Genomic DNA, 24,404 nt, shown 5'->3' with positions numbered 1-24,404 from the left:
GGCCCAGGTGCACAGGTGTGGGCCAGCTGGGCGTGCCCAGCTGTGGGCGTGCGCATGCGCAGTGGAGTAGGCCGTGGGTTGGGGGGCCGGGTGTGGGGTTGGTTTGCGGAGAGGGCTGCAGGTGTGCTGAGCTCTGGTGTGGGTGTGCAGGACGTGCGTGGCTGAGTGTGCCAGTGAGCGTGCAGGCATCAGCTAGGGACTGTCCAGCTGCCCTGGTGACTGTCCTGGGTGTGAGGGGCCTAAGCCCTGGTGAATTGGGACAGTGTCCATCTCCAGGTTCATAACCCTTTCACGGGAGCTCCCAGGAGTAAGTCGGGAGAGGGCTCCTCCTTGACGTCTTCAATCTGAGTCCCTGTGTGTGACAGTGTCTAGATGTCTGAGTGTGAAAATGTCACACGTCCTAGTGCAAATGTCTTAGTAGGTCCCACAACATCTCCCACTGTGACAGAAGTAGGCATAAGGCTCCAGGGGCTTGGCCTGCACCCAGGGGAGGCTAGAACCAGGGGCTTGGTGGTGATTGGTTTCACAGGCCACTGAGGGAGGCTGACCACTTAGGGCCAAAAGTAACAAACCTTCTCCCCTGCAGATTGTATCGGCCGTGCACTACTGTCACCAGAAAAACATTGTACACAGGGACCTGAAGGTAAGCCCCCAGCCCGCTGTGACCGCAGGGCCCCTAGCCTGGCCACTCTCCCCACCAGCATGTCCCCTGGCGCCTCCCTAGTGGAGCTGGGCTCTCTGCACAAGTTTTTGAGGTCAAGCAAGGCTGGTGGAGGGGGTGGGAGTCATCCAGGGAGAAATAGAGTATCCTACTGTACGGGGACAGCAGGACACAGTAGTCTGTCCCTCTTAGAGCCTCAGGACTTGGGCCTCAGACTCGAGACCATTTAGGAATCCTTGAGAAGAGGTTTTAGGTCCCCAGAGTCACGCCCTGCAGGGTCTTAGAATCAGGGATCTTGGAACTTGAGAAGGGCCTTGGAGAGAAGCCATGGGGCCAGCGGTGGGCAGGACAGGGATGCATCTGGCCGGACCCCAGCTACCTGCTGAGCTGAGCCTGCAGTCCCTTATGTGCCTCTGTCCCCGGGGTGATACACACCCCACTCAGAGGGACCTGTAGGGACTGGGCTTCTCAGCTGAGACTGGCAGGCCCCGGGCTGGAGTGGGCGCCTGAGTGTGTGCCAGGCCACAGGCCAGGGCCTGGGGAACCTCTCTGTCAGCTCAGGGTTGAAGGACCGTTTTTTTTTGTTTTTTTAAATCTTTGTCCTGGAGACCCAGGTAAGAGGATCCCTTGAACCCAGGAGTTTGAGGCCTGCTGGAGAAACCCAGAGACCCCCATTTAAAAAAACTCTTGTGTGGGGCTGGGAATGTGGCTCAAGCGGTAGCGTGCTTGCCTGGCATGCGTGCGGCCCGGGTTCGATCCTCAGCACCACATAGAACAGGGATGTTGTGTCCGCCGAAAACTAAAAATAAATAAATATTAAAAAAAATAATAATAAAAAAATAAAAAAATAAAAAAACTCTTGTGGACAGGTGCTTTTATAAAATCTGATAAAAATTAATTGCAGGAAAAAATGAGATGAAAAAAGGATATACAAAGGGCAAACTTTGTTTTTAAAATTATTGTTAGAGCCAAACACATAAAATGCCACTGTCCCATTGCTGTGGAAGGTTCTGGCACTCTCTGTGTGCAAGGAGACCTGGGCCGGGCTCTGCCCTGAGGGCTCTGGGGCTGCTGGGTGCTAACCTGGAGGCCGCACGCCCCCTGCTGGATGGTCCTGTGAGTGCACCAGGGGACCAGATGTGAGGGTGAGGTAGATTGTGGGGTTTCAAACGCCAGTGGGAAGTGCCACCCCAGAGCCAGACTGAGCTGCTGCTGGGTTCTGGTTTGGGACGAGCTGTGTGAGGTGCCTTTGTTCCCTAAGCCCTGCTGGGGCAGGAGGTGTGGGAGGGTGATACAGAAGCTAGGAGGCACAGGGAGGCCCATGAGGAGGGCACATGCTGGTGGCCTGAGCTGCTGAGGACCTCACACGGGACAGCCAGGTGTGGGTGATGTGGAAAGGTGGCAGAAGCAGCATCTGGTGCTCCTCCTCATGCTCAGGCCTGGTGGCCACCAGCCCCATGGGGCTCCAGCTGGCTTGCTGTGGGCATGAGGTGGCCTCCCCGAGCCTCAGTGTCCTTATCTGGGAAACGGCATTCACAAGGCCACCTTCCTCAAGAATTAGACAAAGCCTGCGGGGCACAGTGGCCCATGCCTGTCATCTCAGTGGCTCACAGGGCTGAGGCAGGAGGATTGCAAGTTCAAGGCCAGCCTCAGCAACTTAGCCAGACCCTGTCTCAAAATAAAACCTTACAATGTGGCTCAGTGGTAGAGCATCCCTGGGTTTTATCCCCACTCCAAAAGAAAACAAGAAAGAAAGAAAAGGATAAAACCTTCTACCAGCGGATAGAGTCGCGCTTCCTGTCAATATAAGCATCTCATGTTGACCCCACTCCACCGTCACCCTCCATTTACACACAGGGAAACTGAGGCATAGGATTGGGTCACCCACCCAGAGTCACACAGCGGGCGAGAGTGGAGCTGGGCTTTCTGCACACTTACCCCCCCTACTATATACTGGGCCTGGCACATAGTAGGCACACAACTGATAGATAAAATTACTCATATTTTGTAGATTTTGTGCCGTCTCTTATTCTCATCTCTTAACTGCTGGATAAGCTGAGTCTCGGGGAGGGGCCGGGGGTTTCCCAGAGACCCCCGCTCTGCAGACCACGTGGGGTGGTGGCACCCGCTCAGCTCTCATCGGTGCCAGTCTTGCTCTGGGCCTTTTATGTGGACTTGCTCATTTTGTCCTCAGACTGCATTGTGAGGTGGGGACTGATCCCCCGAGTCCACCAAGAAGGAAACAGGCCCAGAGAGGTGAAGTCACTCCCGAGGTGAAGTCACTCCCCAAGGTCACACAGAGTAGGGAGCAGTGCGCGAGCAGCTCTCATGGACCACACTCTGGTGGCCTCCCCGCTGCGCCCCTGCCCCAGGTTGAGCCAGCCCTGTCCTTCCTCCTCTGCTCCAGGCCGAGAACCTCTTGCTGGACGCCGAGGCCAACATCAAGATCGCCGACTTTGGCTTCAGCAACGAGTTCACACTGGGCTCGAAACTGGACACGTTCTGCGGGAGCCCCCCGTACGCCGCCCCGGAGCTGTTCCAGGGCAAGAAGTACGACGGGCCAGAGGTGGACATCTGGAGCCTTGGTGTCATCCTGTACACGCTCGTCAGTGGCTCCCTGCCCTTTGACGGGCACAACCTCAAGGTGCTGGGCCCAGCTGGGTGCGGGGATCTCACCCCACCATCAGGCCGCACTCTGTCCCCTGCACTGCACCTCTGCGGGGACCAGAGGGTGGGGCTGAGGTCATATGACCAGATGGAGCAGGGGACCCCGTCCCCACCATCAGGCGGCCAGTCCACAAGGCCGGTGCTGTGTTGGGGCTCATGACCGGTTTGAATCCCTGGCTCAGCCCGCTCATTCGCTCAGGAGATAGTTGCCATCCACCTCTGACACGAGGGTCACTTCGAGGCTTTGCAAATACGTGACAAGTGGCAGTAGCCCCTGCCCGCGTGTTTGCTGTTCCATGGGGGGATCTTGGAAGCGCTGTGCCAAGAGACAGAGCCAGCGACATGAGGCCAGAGCGTGTGGCTTCATTTCTATGAAATGTCCACCCGGGGCAGGGGCCAGGTGGGCCAGGGGAGGTGACAGCTGGGGGTCAGGGTTTCTGAAGGATGGAAAACGTGCTCACAGTGATTGTGGCCATGATTGCAAAACTTAGCACGTTACTGGAAGTCCTCGAGATGGACGCTCAGAACAAGAAATTTTCTGGAACTGATGTCCCAGCCGCGGAGCCAGGCAGGAAGCAGAATGAAGAGTTGAGGAGATGTGGTGGCAGGTGTTGGCCAGTGCTGGGGACAGACACTGGAAGGGGGCAGCCCGTGTGGGCCCCGTCTTCCTCTGCGTGTTTTTTTTTCCTTTGAACTTTCTGTTTTGAGATGTTGCCAGTCTCCAGAAATGTTGCAAGAATAGAACACAGAACACGTGGTCCCCGGGAGAGCCGCAGAGCTGGCCCCTGGCCACCAGGCCCTATCTGTCTGTACAGGCACATGACGAGGTTGCTCTGGTCCTTGTTGATGGACTGTGGGACAGCTCCTTGCAGACACTGTGTCCCTCTGTTCCCAAAGGCTACAGTGGGTTATCTTCTGAGACCAGGCGCATTCTCCAGACAATGGTCACCTACAGGAAGTACATCCGCGGCTCAGTCCTGGCCTCCACCCTGTGGTCCACGCTCAGATTCCCCCCACCGACCCAGGAGCCTCCTCACAGCTATTTTTCCTCCTTGCCGGGGACTCGCTCACGCTCTCCAGATGTGCCCAGTCCCTGTGTCCCCCCATCTGAGCAGCTGCCAGCCTCTCTGTCCCCCTGGCATGGCATGGCAGACGGCTTGGCCACTTGTTTGCAGTTGGATTGCCTGGTGCTGTCTCTGGCTGGACCAAGGCCACACCTTTTGGGGAGGCATTCTGTAGCTGGGAACTCTGTCTCACTCAGGGTGGCCCGTGGGGCATTTGAAATCGGGCAGTCAGGCAAGTGCTTGTTGAGGACAGGCAGTCAGAGGCGGCCTGCGTGATGAGCAGGGAGGGCCCTCCTCATGGTGGCCTTGCGCAGGCCGCTGAGCCCTGTAAGCCTCACTCTCCCACTCTGTTGAGTGAGGACCATTAAGATATGCACCTGGAGCTCATGTGGCAGCCCATGCCTGCATCCCTGCGACCCAGGAGGCTGAGGCAGGCGGATCACACTTTGGAGGCCGGCCTCAGCAACTCAGCGAGGCCCTGTGTCAAAATCAGATATAAAAAGGGCTGGGGAGCCAGGAGGGTGGCGCACACCTGTACTCCCAGCAACTCCGGAGGCTGAGTCAGGAGGATGGAGAGTTTAAAGCCAGTCTCAGAAGATTAGTGAGGCCCTGAGCAACTCAGTGAGACCCTGTCTCTAAATAAAACATAAAGGGCTGGGATGTGGCTCAGTGGTCAAGCGCCCTGATATCAAATCCCTGGTACCAAGAAAAGACTCACCTGGAAGCGCCTGGCGCCTGGACCGAGTCCTGCCTCGGGGTGATTTTTCTGAGTAGCAAGCAGAAAGCTAAGAGGCCTTTTGGAAGGGCCAGGCTAGCCTCTCATCTGCCCCAGGCCCTTGTCATCTCTCGCTGTCCGGGTCTCCCCACCGGCCAGCCAGCTCTGTCATTTCCTTTCTGAGTGACTTGGGACGAGTCTCTGAACCTGTTTCCCACCTGTAAGATGGGGATGGAAGAGTGACTGCTCGCAGCCAGCCTGGGCCTGGGGAGCCCTCACCAGGACTTGGCATCTGGCCGAGGCGTCACGCCTGGCGGCTGCTGCTCTGGTCACATGACAGGAGTGTGGTTTAGGGCTACGCAGCACGGGCTCGGAGCCCGGCCTCCTGGCTCGGAACCAGGCCCTGCTGCTTTCTGCTGTTAAGCCTCCGACAAGGGCCCAGCACTCCAGCCTCAATGTCCTCATCTGGAAAATGGGTGCTGCCTCCACGATTCAGGCAGGAGGATCGCACACTGGAGGCCAGTGATGTCCTGGCGATGGTGTCTTGTGTCTTGAGTGCGTGGTGCTGGTAGCCAGCGGTCTCCAAGGTGGCTTTAGATTAAGTGCTCCCAATCCTTGGGGCCCACATGGCCTGCAGCCCTGCGGTGCTTCCCAGGCGCCCCCCTCTTTCAGCCCCGTTAGAACGGCCTGGAAGGTGGCTCCCCTGCCCAGTCCCCGGGCTTGACCTCATGGCCTCCTGTTTGTCCACACTCCACTGCCACCTGCTCTGTCTCCCTGGGAGGGGGTGCCTGGGCTTCCTGACCTTGGAGCCTTGCTGAGGACCCTCGGAAAGACCTTAGGCAGACAAACAAAAAGCAGGGCCGCGTGTGCTTCCAGAAGGTCCTCAGACTCCCAGCCCTGTGGGGGCAGGCGGGGAGGGCATGCTGGGCCCCACTCTGTGCCTGGTATTTAAGTAGCACTAGCCCTAGGGCAGCTACTGCTGAGGCTTTCATCGTGACCCCTGTTCACAGATGAGGAAACTGAGGCCCCAGAGGCCCCCTCACCTGCCTTCCTCTCCCCTTAACCAGGCTTGCGGAATTCGCCCTCAAGGTTCTCCCTGAATGAAGAGCTCTGTAGTCTTAAAAAATAATTTTTTAAATTGCTGCGTCTCTGCAGTGTTCCCATTTTGCAGATGAGAAACTGAGTCAGGGAGAGGGCTGGGACTCGGGGCTGCCGTCACTTCTGTCCGAGGGTTGGGAGGGAGGTGGGTGTGTGGGCGAGAGATGGGCTGGGGACACAGCCACCCCCCCAGTAACCCCGTCCCCACAGGAGCTGCGGGAGCGCGTCCTCAGAGGGAAGTACCGGGTCCCTTTCTACATGTCCACCGACTGTGAGAGCATCCTGCGGAGATTCTTGGTGCTGAACCCCGCCAAACGCTGCACTCTCGAGGTGAGCCTGGCCTGGCGCCTCCGGCCAGCTCCCCACACTCTGCCTGAGTGTCCCGCCTAAGGTGGACGGGGAGCCCAGGCACAGCCCATCCCCATGCAGCCTCGCCCACTCCCTGCCACGCCAGTAATTAGCTAATGAGCTACTGGATGATTACAGGGTGCGGGGACCCAGCTGCTGCAGAGCAGGCGGGTGGCATCGGGAGGCGGGGGAGGGGCCGGCCCTCAGGATCCCTGGGTGCTGGGTGTCGGCCTTGGGCAGGGTACGCAGCCCCACCTGGGCCCAGCTGAGGGGCCAGCTGTGGATTCCTGGCTCCCTATGACACCTCTCATCCCTACAGCAAATCATGAAAGACAAGTGGATCAACATCGGCTACGAGGGCGAGGAGCTGAAGCCATACACGGAGCCTGAGGAGGACTTCGGGGACACGAAGCGAATAGGTGAGGGCCACCTCGTCCCTCTGGCTAGTGCCTGCAGAGGGGTGCCTCGTGGCCCAGCGCGCCAGCAAGCGTCCCCCTCCGTGCCTCTAGGTGAGGCTGCCGCGTGGAGTCACTCTGCATTTTAAACAGTGGATCTGCACCAGCTGTGTGTAGTAGGTGCTGCTGGCTTTGACCTTGACTTTTTTCCCCCTGGAAGAACCCGTTAGAAACCACCCCGTAGCCCTCCTTCTACAGCTGAGGAGGCTGAGGTGACCATGACAGCCTGCTGCATTCCTCAGGACTTGCTTGGTTGCAAGTAACAGAAACCCTAAGAGGCTGTCATTTATAGGGCAAAGTTTGCCAATATCAGCAATTTCATGTTCAACCGAATACTGACAGTTTACTCATTCACATGACTACGAAGGCCAGGGTAGATAGCTTTCAGGCACAGCTGGACCCAGGTGCTCCAAGACAGTTGTTGGGAGTCTTCTTCCTGGGAGCTTCCTCTTCATGGCTCACTATGGGAGGGGAGCTGCCAAGAGCATATGCTGGAATCCTGATGCCCTCTCAGAAGAGAAGGCAATGGCAGATGGCCTTGGGGACAGAACACTTTGGCTGGCGTGACATGTGTCTGTGTGCCTGCGCCCCAGGTATGGAGCAGTCAGGGGTCGGGAGCCTGCCGTGGTAGAAGGGAGATGGCTCCAGACAGACCAAAGGGTGGCCGTGCGGAGCAGATGGAGGGGTCTGGGAGGCTGACCCCGCTCTTATGCCCTCCGCAGAGGTGATGGTGGGTATGGGCTACACCCGGGAAGAGATCAGAGAAGCCTTGACCAGCCAGAAGTACAACGAAGTGACTGCCACCTACCTCCTGCTGGGCAGGAAGACTGAGGTCAGAGGACGCCAGGGGCCTTCGGGAGTGTGCCCTGCCCCGGGTGGAGGGATTTGGGGGGCACAGGGGATGGAGGGCCAAGACTTCTTGTCTGCCAACTTTTTGCAGGAGGGTGGGGACCGCGGCGCCCCAGGGCTGGCCCTGGCACGGGTACGGGCGCCCAGCGACACCACCAACGGGACAAGCGCCGGCAAAGGCACCAGCCACAGCAAAGGGCAGCGGAGCTCCTCCTCCACCTACCACCGCCAGCGCCGGCACAGCGACTTCTGTGAGTTCGCCCCGCCCCTTCAGGCAGGCTCCGCCCCCAGCTCAGGGCCCGGGAATTGGCCAGGCTCAGCGACTGCAGCCCCCAGAGGCTGCGTCTGAAGAGGCAGGAGGGGTCCATCTGGAAGAGCCCCAGAGCTGAGCGCCTTGCTTCCTCTCCCATTTTCTGGGTTTTCGTTTGTCCCTTATCCCACCTTACCTTTTTTCCTGATCCGTGAGCCCAGATTTCTGCTTTTTCTTTTGCTGTACCGAGGATTGAATCCAGGTGCTAGGCAAGCGCCCGGCCTCCAAGCTACATCCACTGCCTTTTTTTTTTTTTTCCCTTTAACTGAGAATTGAACCCAGAGGTGCTCTAGTACTGAGCCACATCCCCAGCCCATTTTAGTTTTTATTTTGAGACAACGTCTCCCTAAGTTGCTTGGGGCCTTGATAACTTGCTGAGGCTGGCCTTGAACTTGCAATACTTCTGTGTCAGCCTCATGAGTAGCTGGGATGACAGGCATGTGCCACTATGCCCAGCTAGGAGGTTAATTAACATTTCACTTTTAGAGACCAGCCCAAAAGTCCTTGAATCTCTTGAGCTACTCATCTGGGATAATGCACTGATATGAGTCTTTGGGGAATTAATTCACTGCAACTGGGGTACAGGACTCATTGTACAAAGTGACTGCTTAGAGACCGCCTTCTCACTTCTCCTCCACACTAAAATGGGGGGAGGCCATTCCAAGTGGAATGAGGTTGGGAAGATACCAGATTGTGCCCTACATTCTGCAGCCAACAAATATCTCATCTGCTGCAGAAAATAAATAGACCCCCACCACTGTCAAAAATTAGGCGTGGGAACCAGGCATGGTGGCACATGCCTGTAATCTCAGCTACTTGGAAGACTGAGGCAGGAGAATCACAAGTTCAAAGACAGCCTCAGCAACATGTTGAGCCCCTATCACAAATAAATAAATAAAGGGCTGGGGATGTAGCTCAGTGGTAAAGCAACCCAGGTTTAATGAGGGGAAAAGATTAAGCACGAAAACTCCCAAAAGGTCTGTTGCCTACATCTTCATCAAATTTAAATTCTCCACTGATTTCTAAGTAGTTTTATTGAGATAATTTACATCCTGTACAATTCACCCATTTAAAATGTTCAGCCCCCAGCATTGCTATACTTCCAGAGTCAAGTCCATCACCATGCTCGCTGTGGGGACTCTTTCATCACACCAAGAATCCCACCACCCCCACCCACACCCACACCCACACCCCCACCCCGCCCTGCAGCCACTAATCTGCTTAGTCTCTGGATTTGCCTGTTGTGGACATTTCTTTTAAGGGATTCCATACACCCATACACACGTGGCTCCTTGTGGGAATACCTTGACTTATTTGGCCACCCCCCTGATGCTGCTCCCAATCTTTTGACATTAAAAAAAAAGAAAGAAAAAAGAAAAAGGCGAGGGGCGTGGCCGGGGGGCTCAGTGGGACCTGCTCCTTCCCTCCCCCAGGTGGCCCCTCCCCGGCACCCCTGCACCCCAAGCGCAGCCCAACCAGCACCGGGGAGGCGGAGCTCAAGGAGGAGCGGCTGCCGGGCCGGAAGGCGAGCTGCAGCACGGCGGGGAGCGGGAGTCGGGGGCTGCCCCCGTCCAGCCCCATGGTCAGCAGCGCCCACAACCCCAACAAGGCGGAGATTCCCGAGCGGCGGAAGGACAGCACGAGCACCCCCGTGAGTGGGCGGGGGCGGGCCACCAGGGGTCCATCCTGCAGATGCCACCTGCGGTACGTTTCTCTGACCCAGGGGTCCTGCAGTTCCCAGAGCACTGTGTAGTATTTGGGAAGAGCCTGTTGTCACCAGAGAGCTGGTGAATGGCACCGGGCAGGCCCTGCTGAGGCAGAGACCTGATCTCAGACCTTGACGTCCAAGGGGACAGTGGGATCCTTACACTCCGTGTCTTCATGGAGCTCACCGTCTCTTGGGGTTGGGGACATATTTGTCTGCAGTGGGCACCCAGGAGGCCCGGAGGCTGCCTGGCCTGGGGTGGGCATATTGTGAACGGACCAGGAGATCAGAGGCTGAGTGGGGAGGCCAGCCGGGGGATGTTCTGAGCAGGTGACCCGGCCAGGACACGGGCTCACTGGGGACCGAGTGTAGCATGTCCCTGTACCTGTATGGCCTGTATGGCTCTCCCTCAGCCCCCTCTCCCTAAACCTCGAGTGGCCTCCCAGGCCCACCTCCCGGAGAGCTGGTGAATGGCACCAGTGGGAAGAGCTTGTGGACCTCTCTGCGTTTGGGGGCCTCTGAGCCCTCGCCTGCCTGCCCCCCTGGGTTCCCACCCAGGCCCTGATCAGTCCTCCGGGGAGAGGGCAAGAGGGCTCATGGCAGGCAGCCCTTCACCGCTCCTCTTCCCACGTGTCCCCCACAGAACAACCTCCCTCCCAGCATGATGACCCGCAGGAACACCTATGTTTGCACAGAGCGCCCAGGGGCCGAGCGCCCGTCCCTGTTGCCAAATGGCAAAGAAAACAGGTATGGGGGCCTGGGAGGGAGGGGCCGGCAGGGAGCAGGCCCCTGGATCTGAGATGATCCCGCCTGGACAGTGGGTGGGTCCACTCTGCCCTTGGTAGGATGTGCCCAGGTACCCTGTCCGTGTCCTCACCTAGTTAACCAGTCACCAGCCTTAGAACAAAGCAGGCTGCCTCGCTCTCGCCTACAAGCGGCGGCGGCAACCCAACCGGATTTTTTGAATGATCCATTTTTAGAACTTGAGAGAAGCCCCAGATCGTCACAGCTTCCACATCATCTGGCTGGGTGGCCTGGCTGGGTGGCCCAAGGCTGTGAGGTCTCTCTAGCTGGCAAGTGAGGGGACCAATTCCAGGGGGCTGGCGCATGGACAGGAAGTGAATTGGTGCCCATCCAGAAGCAGGGCACCTCCAGGATAGCCACACTCCCACCTGCAAGGGCCACTGGCCACGTGACTAGCCAACACGGAGGCCCAGCTCTAGGACGTGCCTGATAAATGCAGGCGGGTGTTACGGTGGCTGGGGGCGGGGTAATGCCGTGGGCGACAGTCGTGATTCTGGGACTACTCAGTTCTGTTTGAGGCTTGCCTCCGCACTTTGCTACTACAATTACTGTTGGGCAAATCTCTGAGCCTCTTTTCTACTCTGTAAAATGGGGCCAACACCAGCTACATCCAGCCCCCGTTAAGATTTCCGATGGTGAACAGGTGTTCCTTTACCTGGCACAGGGCTGATACACTAGGCCCTGGCTGAGCTATTTTGATGGTTTACTAAATAAAAGTAAGAATAGTGATCATTCATCAGGCAGCAGTCATGTGCAAAGTACCTTAGCTGACTTAATGCTTCTAATAATATTGCAAGTAGATCCTAGTATTTCCATTTTATAACTGGAAATGAAGCACAGCAAGGTTAAATAACTTGCCCAAGGCCCACTGTAGCTGATGAGTCAAGGAACAAGGGTTGCAGACTGACTCCAGAATCTGCATCAGCAGCTGTAGTAACACAGTCTTCCTGGTCAGTTAGATTATAGCCCAAGCTGCTGGAACAAAGAGACCTTTCCAAGGGATGGTGGCTTAAGAAAGATGGAATTTTGAAGGCTGGGGATGTAGCTCAGTGGTAGAGCATTTGCCTGGCATATATGAGGCCCTGGGTTCCATCTCTGGCACCTCAGCCAGGGGGGTGGGGTGGTGGGGAGACCAGCAGGGTTTCTCAGGGAGCCCAGGCTGATTCTGCAGGTCTTCATGCCGAGACTCCAATCTGGTCTGAATCAGCTCTACCAACTGCCACTATTTCCCAATCTGCAAGAAGTGAGAAAAAACTAGAGGGTACGCAGCACTCTTGAAAGGCATGGGCCCCCACCCGACACATTGGAGCACACCTGTAATCCCAGCTGCTGGGGAGGCAGAGGCAGGAGGATTGTGGATTCAAAGCCAACCTCAGCAACTTAGTGAAGCCCCAAGCAACTCAGTGAGACCCTCTCTAAATAAAATATATTTTTAAAAAATGTCTGGGGATGTGACTCAGTGGTTAAGCACCCCTGGGTTCAATGCCTGGTACCAAGAAAAAGACAAGACCCAGAAATGGTACAAGGCATTTCTGCTTGTTTTCTATTGGCCAGAGCCTAGTCACATGACTACCACCCATGTTGCAAGGGTTGCTGGGAAGTGTAGTCTCTGGGAGGCCATGAGCAGGGTTCATAGGAAGTAAAACAGGGATAATGGATTCTGGGAGAGAGGTAATGGCCTCTGCCACAGTCAGGCTTTCCTCTCTGAGATTTAGGCTAGTAAGGCTTTCCTCTCTGAGATCTAAGCTGGTCCCTGGAAGATAGAAATTGGAATTCTATTTCAGCTGTCAGGATTGGGAGAGTCAGAAAGGACTGGAGAAAAACCGGGACAGAGGGACCCCTACTTCCCTCATAATATCTTGAAAAAGAAAGGGGGGTCCCCTTTGTATTTTCACCCATCAGCAAGTTGTCATGATTGAGCTGGGTGCAGTGGCTCATGTGTAGTCCCAGTCACTCCAGATGCAGAGATGGCAGGATCACTTGAGCCCAGGAGTTGCAAGGACAGCCTGAGCAGCATAGCAAGACCCCCATCTTAAAAAAAAAAAAAAAAAAGAAGAAGAAGAAGAAGAGGAGGAGGAGGAGGAGGTTGCTGTCATAATGAATCTGGGTTTTTGACATTCACATCTGCTCCTTATCCGAGCAGCCTTTGCCAAGTTCATTTGGTTCCTGAAGTGTGGATAGCACACAGCAGGGGAATCATCTACAAGTATATGTAAAATCTACTTGGTTGCCGAGTCTGGAGAGAGGAAAGTTGGAGCAGTGGACAGATTGGAGGAGGTAGAGTTTAAAGAAGGAACAGATTGAAAAAGAGGTAACTTCCTTCTAAAAGTCCATAAAATAATGCTGTGGGTCTGTAGTCTACAGCCTGCACAACGGTACATAGCAGCCCCGTAGCTCCAGGGTTTATGGGCTAAGGGCAGGACAGTGAAGAATCAGGGGGATTAGGGCCCAGGTTTGCCTCGGAGTCCCACCCTGACCTGTCATTCTCTCCACAGCTCGGGCACCCCACGGGTACCCCCCGCCTCCCCCTCCAGTCACAGCCTGGCTCCCCCATCTGGGGAGCGGAGCCGCCTAGTACGCGGCTCCACCATCCGCAGCACCTTCCACGGTGGTCAGGTCCGGGACCGGCGGGCAGGGGGCGGGGGCAGCGGGGGCGTGCAGAACGGGCCCCCAGCCTCGCCCACGCTGGCACACGAGGCTGCACCCCTGCCTGCCGGGCGGCCGCGCCCCACCACCAACCTCTTCACCAAGCTGACCTCCAAGCTGACCCGTCGGTGAGTACCGCCGGGCACCAGGTGGGGGTGGAACGGGCTGGCCTGTCTACTACTCTGTTCTGCCTCCTGCGCCCTGACCTCTCCTCCTTCTCCTTTTCCTTTTCTTCCTCCTCCTGCTCCCTTCCCCTGTCACCTCCTCCTCACACTGCAGGGTCACCCTCGATCCCTCTAAACGGCAGAATTCTAACCGCTGCGTTTCGGGCGCCTCTCTGCCCCAGGGATCCAAGATCAGTAAGTCCCGCCCACGCTCTCCCTGGCTCTGCCTCCCATCTGCATCTGGTGTGTGTGCGGGCCGCAGGGAGGGGCCGTGCATGTGAGTGGGGAACAGGGCCTGGATGTGGGGTCTGCGTGTTCATTTACTCCTTTAATAAAGAGCAGTGGCCAGAAGCATGACCCCTGGAGCCAGACTCTCGGGGTCCAGATATCAACTCTACCGAGTGACCTTGAGGAAGTCACTCAACCTCTCTGGACCTGGTTTTCCTCTTCTGTACAGTGGCAGTCACAATGACAGGTCATTCATTCCTTTGAGGGTGGCTGTGAGGACTGAGGAGGTTGCCTTGGAAACTGCTTTATGAATGCATTATTTAGAAATAATTTGCTCACTACTTTTATTCATTACTGCTGTTACTTGTGGGGCACCTACTTACTGTGTTCCTGGTGCCATTCTGGACCCAGGAGTGAACAAAATGTGAAAATTTCCTGCATTAGCAGTGCCGACATTCTGGTAGGGGACCAGAGAATATCTAAAATGTAGAGAGAGAGGGTGGGGGGAGGAATATCGGGTCTTGACAAGTACTAAGAAGAAAAATAGAGCAGGGCAGTGGTCCAGGGTGTGGGGAAGGGAGGGACAGGCTCGCTAAGGAGGTGTCTGCCATTTCAGCAAAGCCGACTGTGTGTGAGTGTGTGTGTCTCTCTGTTGCCCCTTCTACATATAGGTGTCCACCCACCCCCTCTTTCTCTGTCTTCCAAATTCTTCGGTGTCTTTTCTACCACTTGCACTAACCCTCTCAGGACGAACCCCCTTCTGGAGATGTAGGGGGTCAGTTCTAGCCAGCAGGGAGGGACTGGGCCAAGGCAGGGCCCGGGAGGCAGTGGGTGGGGGAGGAGGGCTCCCTATGTCCAGGTTAGACACCCTGTCCACCTCCTCCCCAGGGTCGCAGACGAACCTGAGAGAATCGGGGGACCTGAGGTCACAAGGTGAGTGCATGTGACTGCCCCTGACCACCTCACAGCCCCTCCCTCACCCCTGGCCCTCAGATGGGACCTGAGGCCATTTTCTAAGCCCAGCCTTCTGAAATGGCCCATGACCCACCTCGTCTGCCAGTTGCCCTGGATTCCTGCCCTTTGTACCACAGCCCTGAGCACCATCTTGTCCTAGCTGCAGCCCAGCTGCCCTCCTGTCATCACCCCGCCTCCTTTCGCCTCTCATCCATGGTGGCAGAGTAGCTGCCCCACCGCTCTGAACCGCGCAGTGGCAGACAGCACCAGTGTGGGCCCAGAGGGCAAATATCTTAAGATTTTAAGAGCCAGTCTCCGGCATGGGCTCTGCCATTCCACTGAGAAAACCATATTCCCTACAAAAAAAAATGGGTGTGGCTGTGTCCCAATAAAACTTTATTTACAAAAGCAGGCAATGCAGTATTTGGCAGCCCTGCTTTAGTTTCACCCCTACCAATTTAGAGACCCCAGTGCAAACGAGAGCCTTCCCCTGTTTCCAATAAAGTCCAGACTGACGCTCATTGGCCGGGGCTGAAAGGGTGGGCTACTCTGATTGGTCAGACGTGGCCGTATGCTCGTCATTGATCCAATCATAGTGGGCAGAGCAGTGGAAGTTCTGATTGGCCATGCGTTCTTGGTGGTCCGCCCCCTAGAGAAGAATGCTCGGGCACTTTGCGTTTTGTAAAGGGACCGCCTGCACGTCGTAGGACATTTCTCATCCCTGACCTGCCCCTTTCCCCAGCATAATAAATACTAGTGGTGGTCTTATCCCAGGTAGAAAGACCCGAGAAATTTCCAAACACCCCTTTGTGCCGAAGGTACTTCTAAGTGAGTCTAGAGTGAAGAGCGCTGGTCCCCCGAGAGAAGGGATTGTCATTACCACAAGAGTATTAGGTAGGAAACAAGCTCGCCTGCTCCAACGAGACCCCAAAATGCAGTAATAGATTTCTTATCCAAGCCGTGTGGCAGGGCCACTCTGTCCCATATGGTCATTCAGGTGTCTGGGTTCTTCACCCCCATTCCTTAGTCATCTGTACAGGCGAGGCTGGCTGGTGCTGCTGCCAGTCCCCGGGCATGGGGACTCTTGTGAAGGACACCAGGTGGAGTGGCAGGCCTCACTTCTGCCCATGTCCCAGAATTTAGACCCGGTCCTGCCCGGCTGCAGAGGAGTCTGAGACATGTGATCTCCAGCCAGGCAGCTTTATGTCCAGCTGAAATTGTCACTGCAGGTGCAAGAATGGTTTTGAGGGCACAGCTAGGCGTGTGTCCCAAAGTGGAGAGAGTTGTCCCTTCAGTTATCTACCCACCTAACCTTGGTCTCCCGTCTGTGACCCCTACTCTCTTCCCACCCCAGTTGCCATCTACCTTGGGATCAAACGGAAACCGCCCCCCGGCTGCTCCGATTCCCCTGGAGTGTGAAGCTGACCAGCTCGCGCCCTCCCGAGGCCCTGATGGCAGCTCTGCGCCAGGCCACAGCAGCCGCCCGCTGCCGCTGCCGCCAGCCACAGCCGTTCCTGCTGGCCTGTCTGCACGGGGGTGCGGGCGGGCCCGAGCCCCTGTCCCACTTCGAAGTGGAGGTCTGCCAGCTGCCCCGGCCGGGCCTGCGGGGCGTTCTCTTCCGCCGTGTGGCGGGCACCGCCCTGGCCTTCCGCACCCTCGTCACCCGCATCTCCAACGACCTCGAGCTCTGAGCCACCACAGCCGGGTCCCTTCCTCTTCTTCTCTCGTTCCCTTCGCTTCTACAGGAGGAAAAGGGGACAGGGAGGGGATTCTCCTTTTGTCATCACCTCCGTGGATTTGGTTGGGGACAGAAGTTATCCCCTCTGCTGTTCTCCGGGGCTGCTTGGCACAGGAGAAGGATGAGGGGACTTAGCCGGGGGAGCTGGCACCCTCCTGGAGGCTCCAGCCAGTCCTGCTCCCCCTCACCCTGCGTGGGGGCACCTGAGGAGACTTTGGGGGCAGGACAGGCGGGAAGGGACCCGAGGAGAACATTCCTCCAGCAGCTCAAGAACTAGGCCTCTGGCAGGGCAGGGGAGCTGCTGAGTCCAAGACTGGAGACTCATGGGGGGCTGGGAATGGGGGTCAGAGAGGCAGAGTCCTTCCCCTCCCCCACCCCTTATGCTCGAACCCCAATTCCTGCCCCAGGCTGGCGCGGGGCACTTTGTACAAATCCTTGTAAATACCCCACCCCCTTCCTCTGCAGAGGTCTCTCAAGCTGCCGCTGACACCTCGGGTTTTTAAGTTATTACCCCCCACCCTCCTTCCACCAGCCCCTCACCTGCAGCCTGTTGCCCAATAAACTTAGGAGAGTCCCCCACACCGACCCAGGGCTTTTCCTTCCCTGCCCTCCCCTGCAGGTGAGCGGAGAGGAGGTGTGTGACTGGGGCCAGTGGCTTCTCTCTGAGCCTGTTTGGTCATCTGCAGGGCGGGAGTGGCGGGTGTGAGGGTGAAGGATTGTAGTGGGAAAGGGCAGGACAGAACTTGGCCCCATCCAGGAGGCCCCATCCAGGTCCTCTCTTGGGGACCCCCATTTGTCAACTCCCGCCAACTATATTACACTGGACTCAGCCTCTTCCTACTCCAGTAGTAAATTTATTCAATAAACAGTCATTGACCACTGCCTACTCCGTGCCCGGCCAGTGCTGGACCGGGAGACATGGGGTGCCCTGTCTGTGGGTACAAACACTAGGGAAACTATTGTCTTGGGGAACCTGGAGAGAGAGTGAGGAGGGTTGGAAAAGAAGCTCCAGAGGAGCTCATACTGGAGTTGGGCTTTGAAGGATGAATAGGAGTTGGTCAGGACTTGGTGATGCCCTGACCAGAAGCCCAGGTGGAGGTGGGAGTACATGGTCTGACTCCAGAGAGCTGCAGGTAAGCTCAGTGTGGCTGCTGCTGGGCATGTGTGGGGAATGGAGAGATGCTGCATAGGAGGAATAGTCCATCTCCACCGCTTAAGCATAAGGGTACTTATTTGCTAATCAGTAGTCCAGGGGCTCTAACTTCAGGTATGGCTGGGTCCAGATGTCAGGTCGTCTCAGCTTTCATCAGTGTAAATGTAATTCTAATGGGGTCCAATAGAAACTCCTTTCCTGATGGCAAGAGGTGACCCCAGCAGCCCCCAAGCATCTGTCCCTCCTCAATGCCAACTTCAATAAAAGTCCTGAGAGACCTGATTGGCCAAGATAAGTCATGTGGTTATCCCTGAACCAATCACTGGCTTTAGAGGGGCTGTGGCCCCTAACTAGAGCTAAACTTAGGTTCCTCAAGGAGAGGCTTCCTGAGCAGTAGAGAGGTGGGAGCTACACTCCTTCAGCCCGGGCCTCTGGGGCCCCAGTGAGCACACTAGGCTTTCTTCCAAGGCACTGGGAGAGTTTTGCACAGAGAAGTTTAATTGATCCCTGAAGGCCTCCTCTGTGCAGGGATGTCTCCATCCCTGCCCTTGTGGAGCTCACGTTCCGTTGGTAGAGATAGGTAGGTATGTCTTCAGGCTGACCATCCAGAGCAGCAGAGTTGAGTCCAGTGGGTGCCTGCCCTAACCTAGGAGGGCATCCTGGAGGAGGAGGAACTGGCTACCCACATCAGATGGCATGTGAATCAGGGTGAGTATGGTCACTGTGAACAATGATGAGAGTAGAGATGTCTGAAGGGCCTTGAAAATCATGGAGAGGGGCTTGGGCTTGCTTTCACGGGCACTGGGTGCCACAGTGAGGTTATGAGCCAGGGAGAGTAGAGAAGGTTTGTGTTGGGATTTGGGGGAGGGGGAGAGATGACAGGCAGGGAGGAGAGAGAGTGGGACAGAAGATGGGGAGAGGAAGAGTGGATTTAAGAGGCTTTTGAGGCAAAATGGGCAGGACTTGGTAACTACAGATGCCTGGACTTTGATGTGGCAGGCTCAGATTGTCAGGCTGGAGCATAGTGGTCTCTTTGGCTTCTGGGGGTGGAACTGTGACTAGAGATGGGATCTTCAGTTGGGGATAATACTCTGAAGGACATCCCTGCATCTGACAGGTTCTTCATGCCTTGGTCTTTGGGTGTCTTCTAACCTTCCTATTTCAGCCATCCTGAGAACTCACAGAGACAGCCCTGGGCCTCAGTTTCCCCTTTGTAAAGCAGAAGGCAGATTGATCTCTAAGGGCCCTTAACCTCTCTTTTTTAAATTTTTTTTAGTTGTCAATGGACCTTTATTTTATTTTTGCAGTGCTGAGAATCGAACCCAGTGCCTCACACATGCTAGGCAAGGGTCTGCCACTGAGCCACCACCCCAGCCCCAACCTCCTGCTCTTAAAGTTTGAAAAAGTGCCTCTGCCAGATTCCTGAGGGCTCGGCTTCATTTCCTTCTGAAACTTCTGTCTCTTTGGGGGTCCACCCCCAGTGTTCTGTGGAGGCCTTGGCCTGTTTGGCTGACAGGCAGTTAGTGGCATCCCAACAGAGCAGGCCCAGACACTAACTGATTTCTGTTAACTCCTCTTCCTCCCCCAGTTACTTTGCCATATTCCGTTTGGCTCCTTCCTGGGACCAAGCTCTATAAAAGACCCACCCCTAAAGACCACATAGGAAGGCTCCCTCCCAAGTCCCAATCAGGAGGAGCAATACGTTGAGCTGGGAACTGCAGGGTACACACAGTGAAAATCAAGCAATAATGAGGGGAGAACTGAACGATGAGCCTTCAGCAGATCAAATGCATTTCAGTGTGACCTTAAAGGATCACAAGTAAAAGGAGTGCTAGGAGATACGGGCGCCATGGAAGGTTCTTGAGCAAAGTAAGAGAAGTTCCAAAGACTGGAAGCTACAGAGCGATGAAGTCAAACTGGACAGGAGGAGACCGGTGAGGAGCACACAGAGGTAGATGTACTGGATGTATGTCATGGGGAGGTCTCAAGCCGGAGGCCCATGGGCCAAATTCAGTCTCTTTGTGTGTGTGTGTGTGTCTGCATCTCTCCCTCTCTGAACTCTGAGCATGAGTAATTCACAGCCAAGGCTGGGAAGTCCCCGGTGTTTGGCTAAGTGGCGGTGGGCCACTCTTCTGAGTCTCCCACTCCTCATAGAGGCTTAAAGTTTTTGTCCAGGTTCTGTACCCTAATTCCGCCTCATTTTAGAGATGGGATAAAGCAAGCCTAGCACGTGCCTAGAGAGGGCAAACCATTTCAAGCACACAGTGGCCGATTACAAAACTGCTCCCTCCGCGTCCCTCAATACTGTGCCACACAAAGCTAAGGCCACCACTGTTTTTATTTATTCCAGCTGTGTTGCGGGCGCCGCCGCGTCGGCCAGAGCTCCAGGTGGTGGGCGGGGCCCTGGACACCCAGAGGTGAGGGAGGTTTTTCATTGGCCAGAGCCCAGAGGGTGGAGCCCATTGGCTGGAACTCTGGGTGGAATAGGAACTCCAAGTAGGGCGGACAGAGCGTCCAGGTAATGGAACCATGGTGGGCGGGACTCTGGGGAGAGGGGCGGAGCAAGGGATGAAGGATTGGGCCTCCAGTGCGCCGGGTCCTCCGGGAGCCCGGGCTCCAGCCTTTGGCGGCGGGTGGGCTGGGTGCCTACTTCTGGGCAGGGATCATGTCGTCGATGGACTGGCCCTTTTCCAACTTCTTCTCCATTTCCACCATGAGCTTCACACCGTCCACCACCAGCTGCACTTGTTCTACCTCGGATGAGCCCAGCCGGTCGGCGTTGGATATGTCAAACACAGAGCCCACTGCAGCTGTGTCCACGCCACCTGTGGGAGCAGGGGCCAGAGGCGTGAGGAAGGAGTCGAGGTTCAGGGGGGCCGGAGGCTGCCCCTGTGTCACCTGCAACAGGCGCGTGTATGAATGCCTACCATGTGACCGATCACCTGCACACAGAGCCTCCTTATGTCTGTTTACTTGGGGTCCAAGTGTCCGGCTTTAGGTACCTGACCCCTCAACCATCCAACATGAAAATAAGCCAAAATGTGCAAGATCCCAGCAGATCCCTGCTGCCTGGGGGCGAATCCTGACCACCCATTTACCGTTGAGGAACGGATTCCCGGGTATGCAAAATGCATATTATATGGCCATGACCATACTAACTCAGAGGAGGAACAGGCTCACAGCAGGAAGCCCTAACCGATCCCAGAGCTCGCGGGGATGCTCCACCTCCCCTTCCTCTACCTCAAAGGACCTGCCCCAGACACCGCGGGGTAGGGGATGCGGGGCTGTACCTGTGCCCCGCTTCTGCAGACGCAGGCGGGTGAGAATCTCCTCGAACTTGGCGTGCTTGCTCAGGTGTGCCAGTTTCACATGCACGCCTCCACGCAACCCAGTGCCCAGGTTGGATGGGCAGGTCAGCACGTAACCCAAGTGCTCGTTCCACATGAAGGGGTGGCCAGCCTTCTTAAAGATCTCCTCAATCTGAGGTGGAGGGAGAGGACCGGGGATCAATGTCCGCAGGCACTCCCAGCTACACCAGGGTTCACAGGGCCGAGGCGCGGACAAGGATGGAGGCGGGCACCAAGGGGGCGGAGCTGGAGAACTGGGAGGAGACTCTGCAGGGTTTCGGGACCGGTTCTTGGAGGCTGGCCTTGGACATAGGGGTGGAGCCTAGTTTGAGGGTGTGGCCTTGGAGGGGCGGGGCTTCCGGATGCAGTGGGAGGTCAGTGTGAGGGGCACACACCCACCTTCTGCAGCCCCACGCAGAAGCGACGGAAAACTTCCTTCATGTTGCCCCCCTTCTCCATCGAGATGACCCGGAGGTGATCCTCCTCATTCACCCACACCAGGAAGCTCTTGTTGTCATTGTGCCTAGAGTGGGGTGCAGCAAGAGGCAAGGGAGTCAGCTCTATGGGAACCCCATTCCCCCACTGTCGCCCGAGCACAACCCGGCCCCCTCCCGCTGAAGGAAGCAGGCCTGAAGGATATGAGGTGAGTGACATTGTATTTCTCGCAGAAAATCAAACCCAAAGACTGCACCCTCACAGGATATCCAAATCCTCGAATCTGGGATCAAGGACTTGTAGGGGCTTAAAAACCTCTGAACGTGGGGCTGGGGTGGTGGCTCAGTGGTAGAGCCCTGGCCTAGAGGCCTGGGCTTCATCCTCAGCACCACATAGAGATAAATAAATAAAGGTATTGTGTCCATCTACAACGAAAACTTTGAACATCATTAAAGACTCCTGGGGCTGGGGTGTGGCCCAGTGGTAAAGCACTTGCCAACTGTGTCCAAGGACCACAACACACACACATACACACACAACTCTTGGAGTCTTAGCATCTTTAGCACATAGAAGCTTAGACTCAGAAACGACAAATCTTGGCAATCCTACATCTGGGATTTGAGCCCAAGGAATCTGACCAGTGCCTGGGTACACAAGCGCTTGGCACCTGCCATTAGGATTATCTTGGTTACTGTGACCACTAGTTATGCTTTCTATGAATCTTTGAATCCCTAAATTAGTTTCACATAAATCAGCTTTTTAGATCTTGAAAGAATTCCAAAAGCTGAGAGTTACTGGGATCCCCATTTTATAGAAGGGGACACTATGGAGAAGGTAATTAATTTTTCCAAGTCACTTTTCTTTTTTCTTTCTTTTCTCTTCTCCTCTCCTCTCTTCTCCTCTCCTCTCCCTCCTCTCTGGCTCTCTCTGTCTCTCTCTGTCTCTCTCCCCCCCCAAGGTCTGGCCAGGCTGGCCTTGAATTCTCAGGTTCGAAGGATCCTCAGCCTCCCAAGTAGCTGGGATTACTGGCACCACAGGGTCACATAGCTAGTAAATGACAGAGCTGGGATTGGAGCCCACGGAATCTGGTTGAAGTCCATGAATGTTTAACTGCACTTCTCTAATCCAAGTTTCCCAAAATGTGACACACAAACCCCAGGATAGGCAGAGTGGGGGAAAGGTCAGGGTCTTTGATCATGGGGGAGGAGAGGGGACATCCTGGGGGGACTGCAAGAAAAGCTGGGGCAAGAGGAAGCTGAGGGCGGGAGGGGCTCACCAGATGCCTCTGGCGTCGGGCCAGTCGCGGGCCATGCCCGAGGCCAGCAGCAGTGGGGACACAGGCTTGTCGAACAGGAAGTGGTCATCGATGAGCTGCTGCTGCTCCTGCTCGGTCATGCCCTTCAGAGGATAGTACTTCCCCTTGAACTCGCCCGTCAGGCTGTTGAGGGCTAAGGAGCCACAGGAGGCACTGGTCAACAGCCTGACCCCCTTCAACCCAGGGGTGGAGGCTGGGGACCCCACACTGCCGCCCTTGATGGTTCGACCCCTTGGGTGTCCTGAAGGCACCTAAACACTGTGACTGTGGCACAATCTGTCCCTCCCCTGTCTGCCCAGGGCCCAGGAGCAGACAGATAGTCCCACCCAGTCCACCTGCAGGGGCTCTGTGCTTCGGGAAGACAGAGGGCCAAGCCTTGGGGTTTGGGGAGCCATTAGTAACCGTTAGTCTAAGACTGCCTGTGTGCTATTTGTATATATTCACATGTATAAAATATATTATGTAAGGAATAGATTTGTATACATATATGAAAAATATATATATTTATGTAATATCTAGATGCATTTTATACATTCTTATATGTATAAATGTACTATGTATAGAACAATTAACATATAAAACAATAAATAATATGTAACATAATATATATCATATAACCTGTTATATATGTTTTATGGTATATGTTTTATGCTATAGTATATATTTTATATTTATATATTAACATAACAAGTCATATAGCATAATGACATTATATATTATATATTAAGCTGTTAAACGTATTTTCTGTATTGTTGAAGTTTTTCACTATTGTGTCTGTGTGCTGGAAATACTACCTACTGTGTGCATCTCTTCTGTGTGTATGACGTCACATTAAGAGCTCACGATCAGTCATGGTAAGAGAATTTAGATCACAGAAAAACCCTGAAAAACAGGACTTTTCCCGCCTATGGAGCCAGCGGTTAAATATTTACCAGAACCATGCCTCCTGCAGGTCCTGGCGGTGCCACCTGCGAACACACTTGTGCTTCCCCTGTCCTGGCCTGTTCTTCACCCTGGACTGGCCCCCTCAAAGTCTCTGCTGCCACCATTGCCTGCACCCCCATGGTCAACAGCTCAAGGAATCTACACAAGTGTGTCCCTGTCCCTCTCTGCACACCACCCTCCAGTAGCTTCTGCCTAGCTCTGAGTCAAAGTCAAAGCCCTCCCAACAGCCCAGAGGGCAGAGTCTGGCCACTGGCACCTCTCCAACCTTGCTCCCCGCTTTGCCACCCTGCTCCAACCACCTGTCTCCTTGCTCCAGCAACACACAGTCCCACCCCAGGGCCTTTGCACTTTCTGTCCTCCTGCCTGCAGCTCTTCCCCACAGTGCCTTCCTGCCAGGGACGTCTCAACACCTCCTTTTTCAGGGTGCTCCCCTCACCTCCCAGCCTGCCCTGAGCTCCTTCGCCTCACTTCCCACGGGGACCAGAGCAACCAGAAATTGCACCAGAAAGAATGTGGGGACCCTGGGACCGCTGGGGTGGGACACCTCGGGACCCCTCGGGACCCCTCAGGACCACCGGGACACAGGTAACGCTGTCAGCCATCACTGGCGACGCCCCCGGCTGTTGGAGCACGGGAGCGGGAGGCTGGCCCGGGCGGCTCTCACCTTCCACCGACAGCTTCTCCACCGCGCGCCGCTCGCCGCGGGAGCAGTGCGGGGGCAGCGAGTAGCCCTTGATGCTGCGGCCGGTGCGCACGCGGCTGCTGAGCACGTAGTTGGGGTCCAGGTCGTCTCCGCCCTGGAC

General features: G+C 55.7%; 2 protein-coding genes across 2 annotated transcripts in view; one reads left to right on the top strand and one right to left on the bottom strand.

Annotated features, from left to right (window-relative positions):
- Mark4 (microtubule affinity regulating kinase 4) overlaps positions 1-17,288 on the top strand; it is a 26,744-nt gene extending 9,456 nt beyond the window's left edge. Inside the window, exons 6-16 of the mRNA XM_048791241.1 lie at positions 556-643; positions 3,069-3,305; positions 6,416-6,535; positions 6,873-6,972; positions 7,731-7,840; positions 7,949-8,108; positions 9,601-9,818; positions 10,516-10,619; positions 13,172-13,450; positions 14,603-14,647; positions 16,023-17,288. Coding sequence (XP_048647198.1) covers positions 556-643; positions 3,069-3,305; positions 6,416-6,535; positions 6,873-6,972; positions 7,731-7,840; positions 7,949-8,108; positions 9,601-9,818; positions 10,516-10,619; positions 13,172-13,450; positions 14,603-14,647; positions 16,023-16,359 — 1,798 coding nt within the window. The 3' untranslated portion in view covers positions 16,360-17,288. The remainder of the gene's footprint in view (positions 1-555; positions 644-3,068; positions 3,306-6,415; positions 6,536-6,872; positions 6,973-7,730; positions 7,841-7,948; positions 8,109-9,600; positions 9,819-10,515; positions 10,620-13,171; positions 13,451-14,602; positions 14,648-16,022) is intronic.
- A 2,039-nt stretch (positions 17,289-19,327) lies between these two features.
- Ckm (creatine kinase, M-type) overlaps positions 19,328-24,404 on the bottom strand; it is a 9,812-nt gene continuing 4,735 nt past the window's right edge. Inside the window, exons 4-8 of the mRNA XM_015496706.2 lie at positions 24,266-24,398; positions 22,618-22,789; positions 21,306-21,429; positions 20,850-21,039; positions 19,328-20,384 (exon numbers count right to left, since the gene is read on the bottom strand). Coding sequence (XP_015352192.1) covers positions 20,206-20,384; positions 20,850-21,039; positions 21,306-21,429; positions 22,618-22,789; positions 24,266-24,398 — 798 coding nt within the window. The 3' untranslated portion in view covers positions 19,328-20,205. The remainder of the gene's footprint in view (positions 20,385-20,849; positions 21,040-21,305; positions 21,430-22,617; positions 22,790-24,265; positions 24,399-24,404) is intronic.

The sequence above is a fragment of the Marmota marmota genome, unplaced genomic scaffold, assembly GCF_001458135.2.
Source record: "Marmota marmota marmota unplaced genomic scaffold, marMar, whole genome shotgun sequence".
In the NCBI taxonomy this organism is placed as follows: Eukaryota; Metazoa; Chordata; class Mammalia; order Rodentia; family Sciuridae; genus Marmota; species Marmota marmota.
This window is presented reverse-complemented; position numbering and strand designations above follow the sequence as displayed.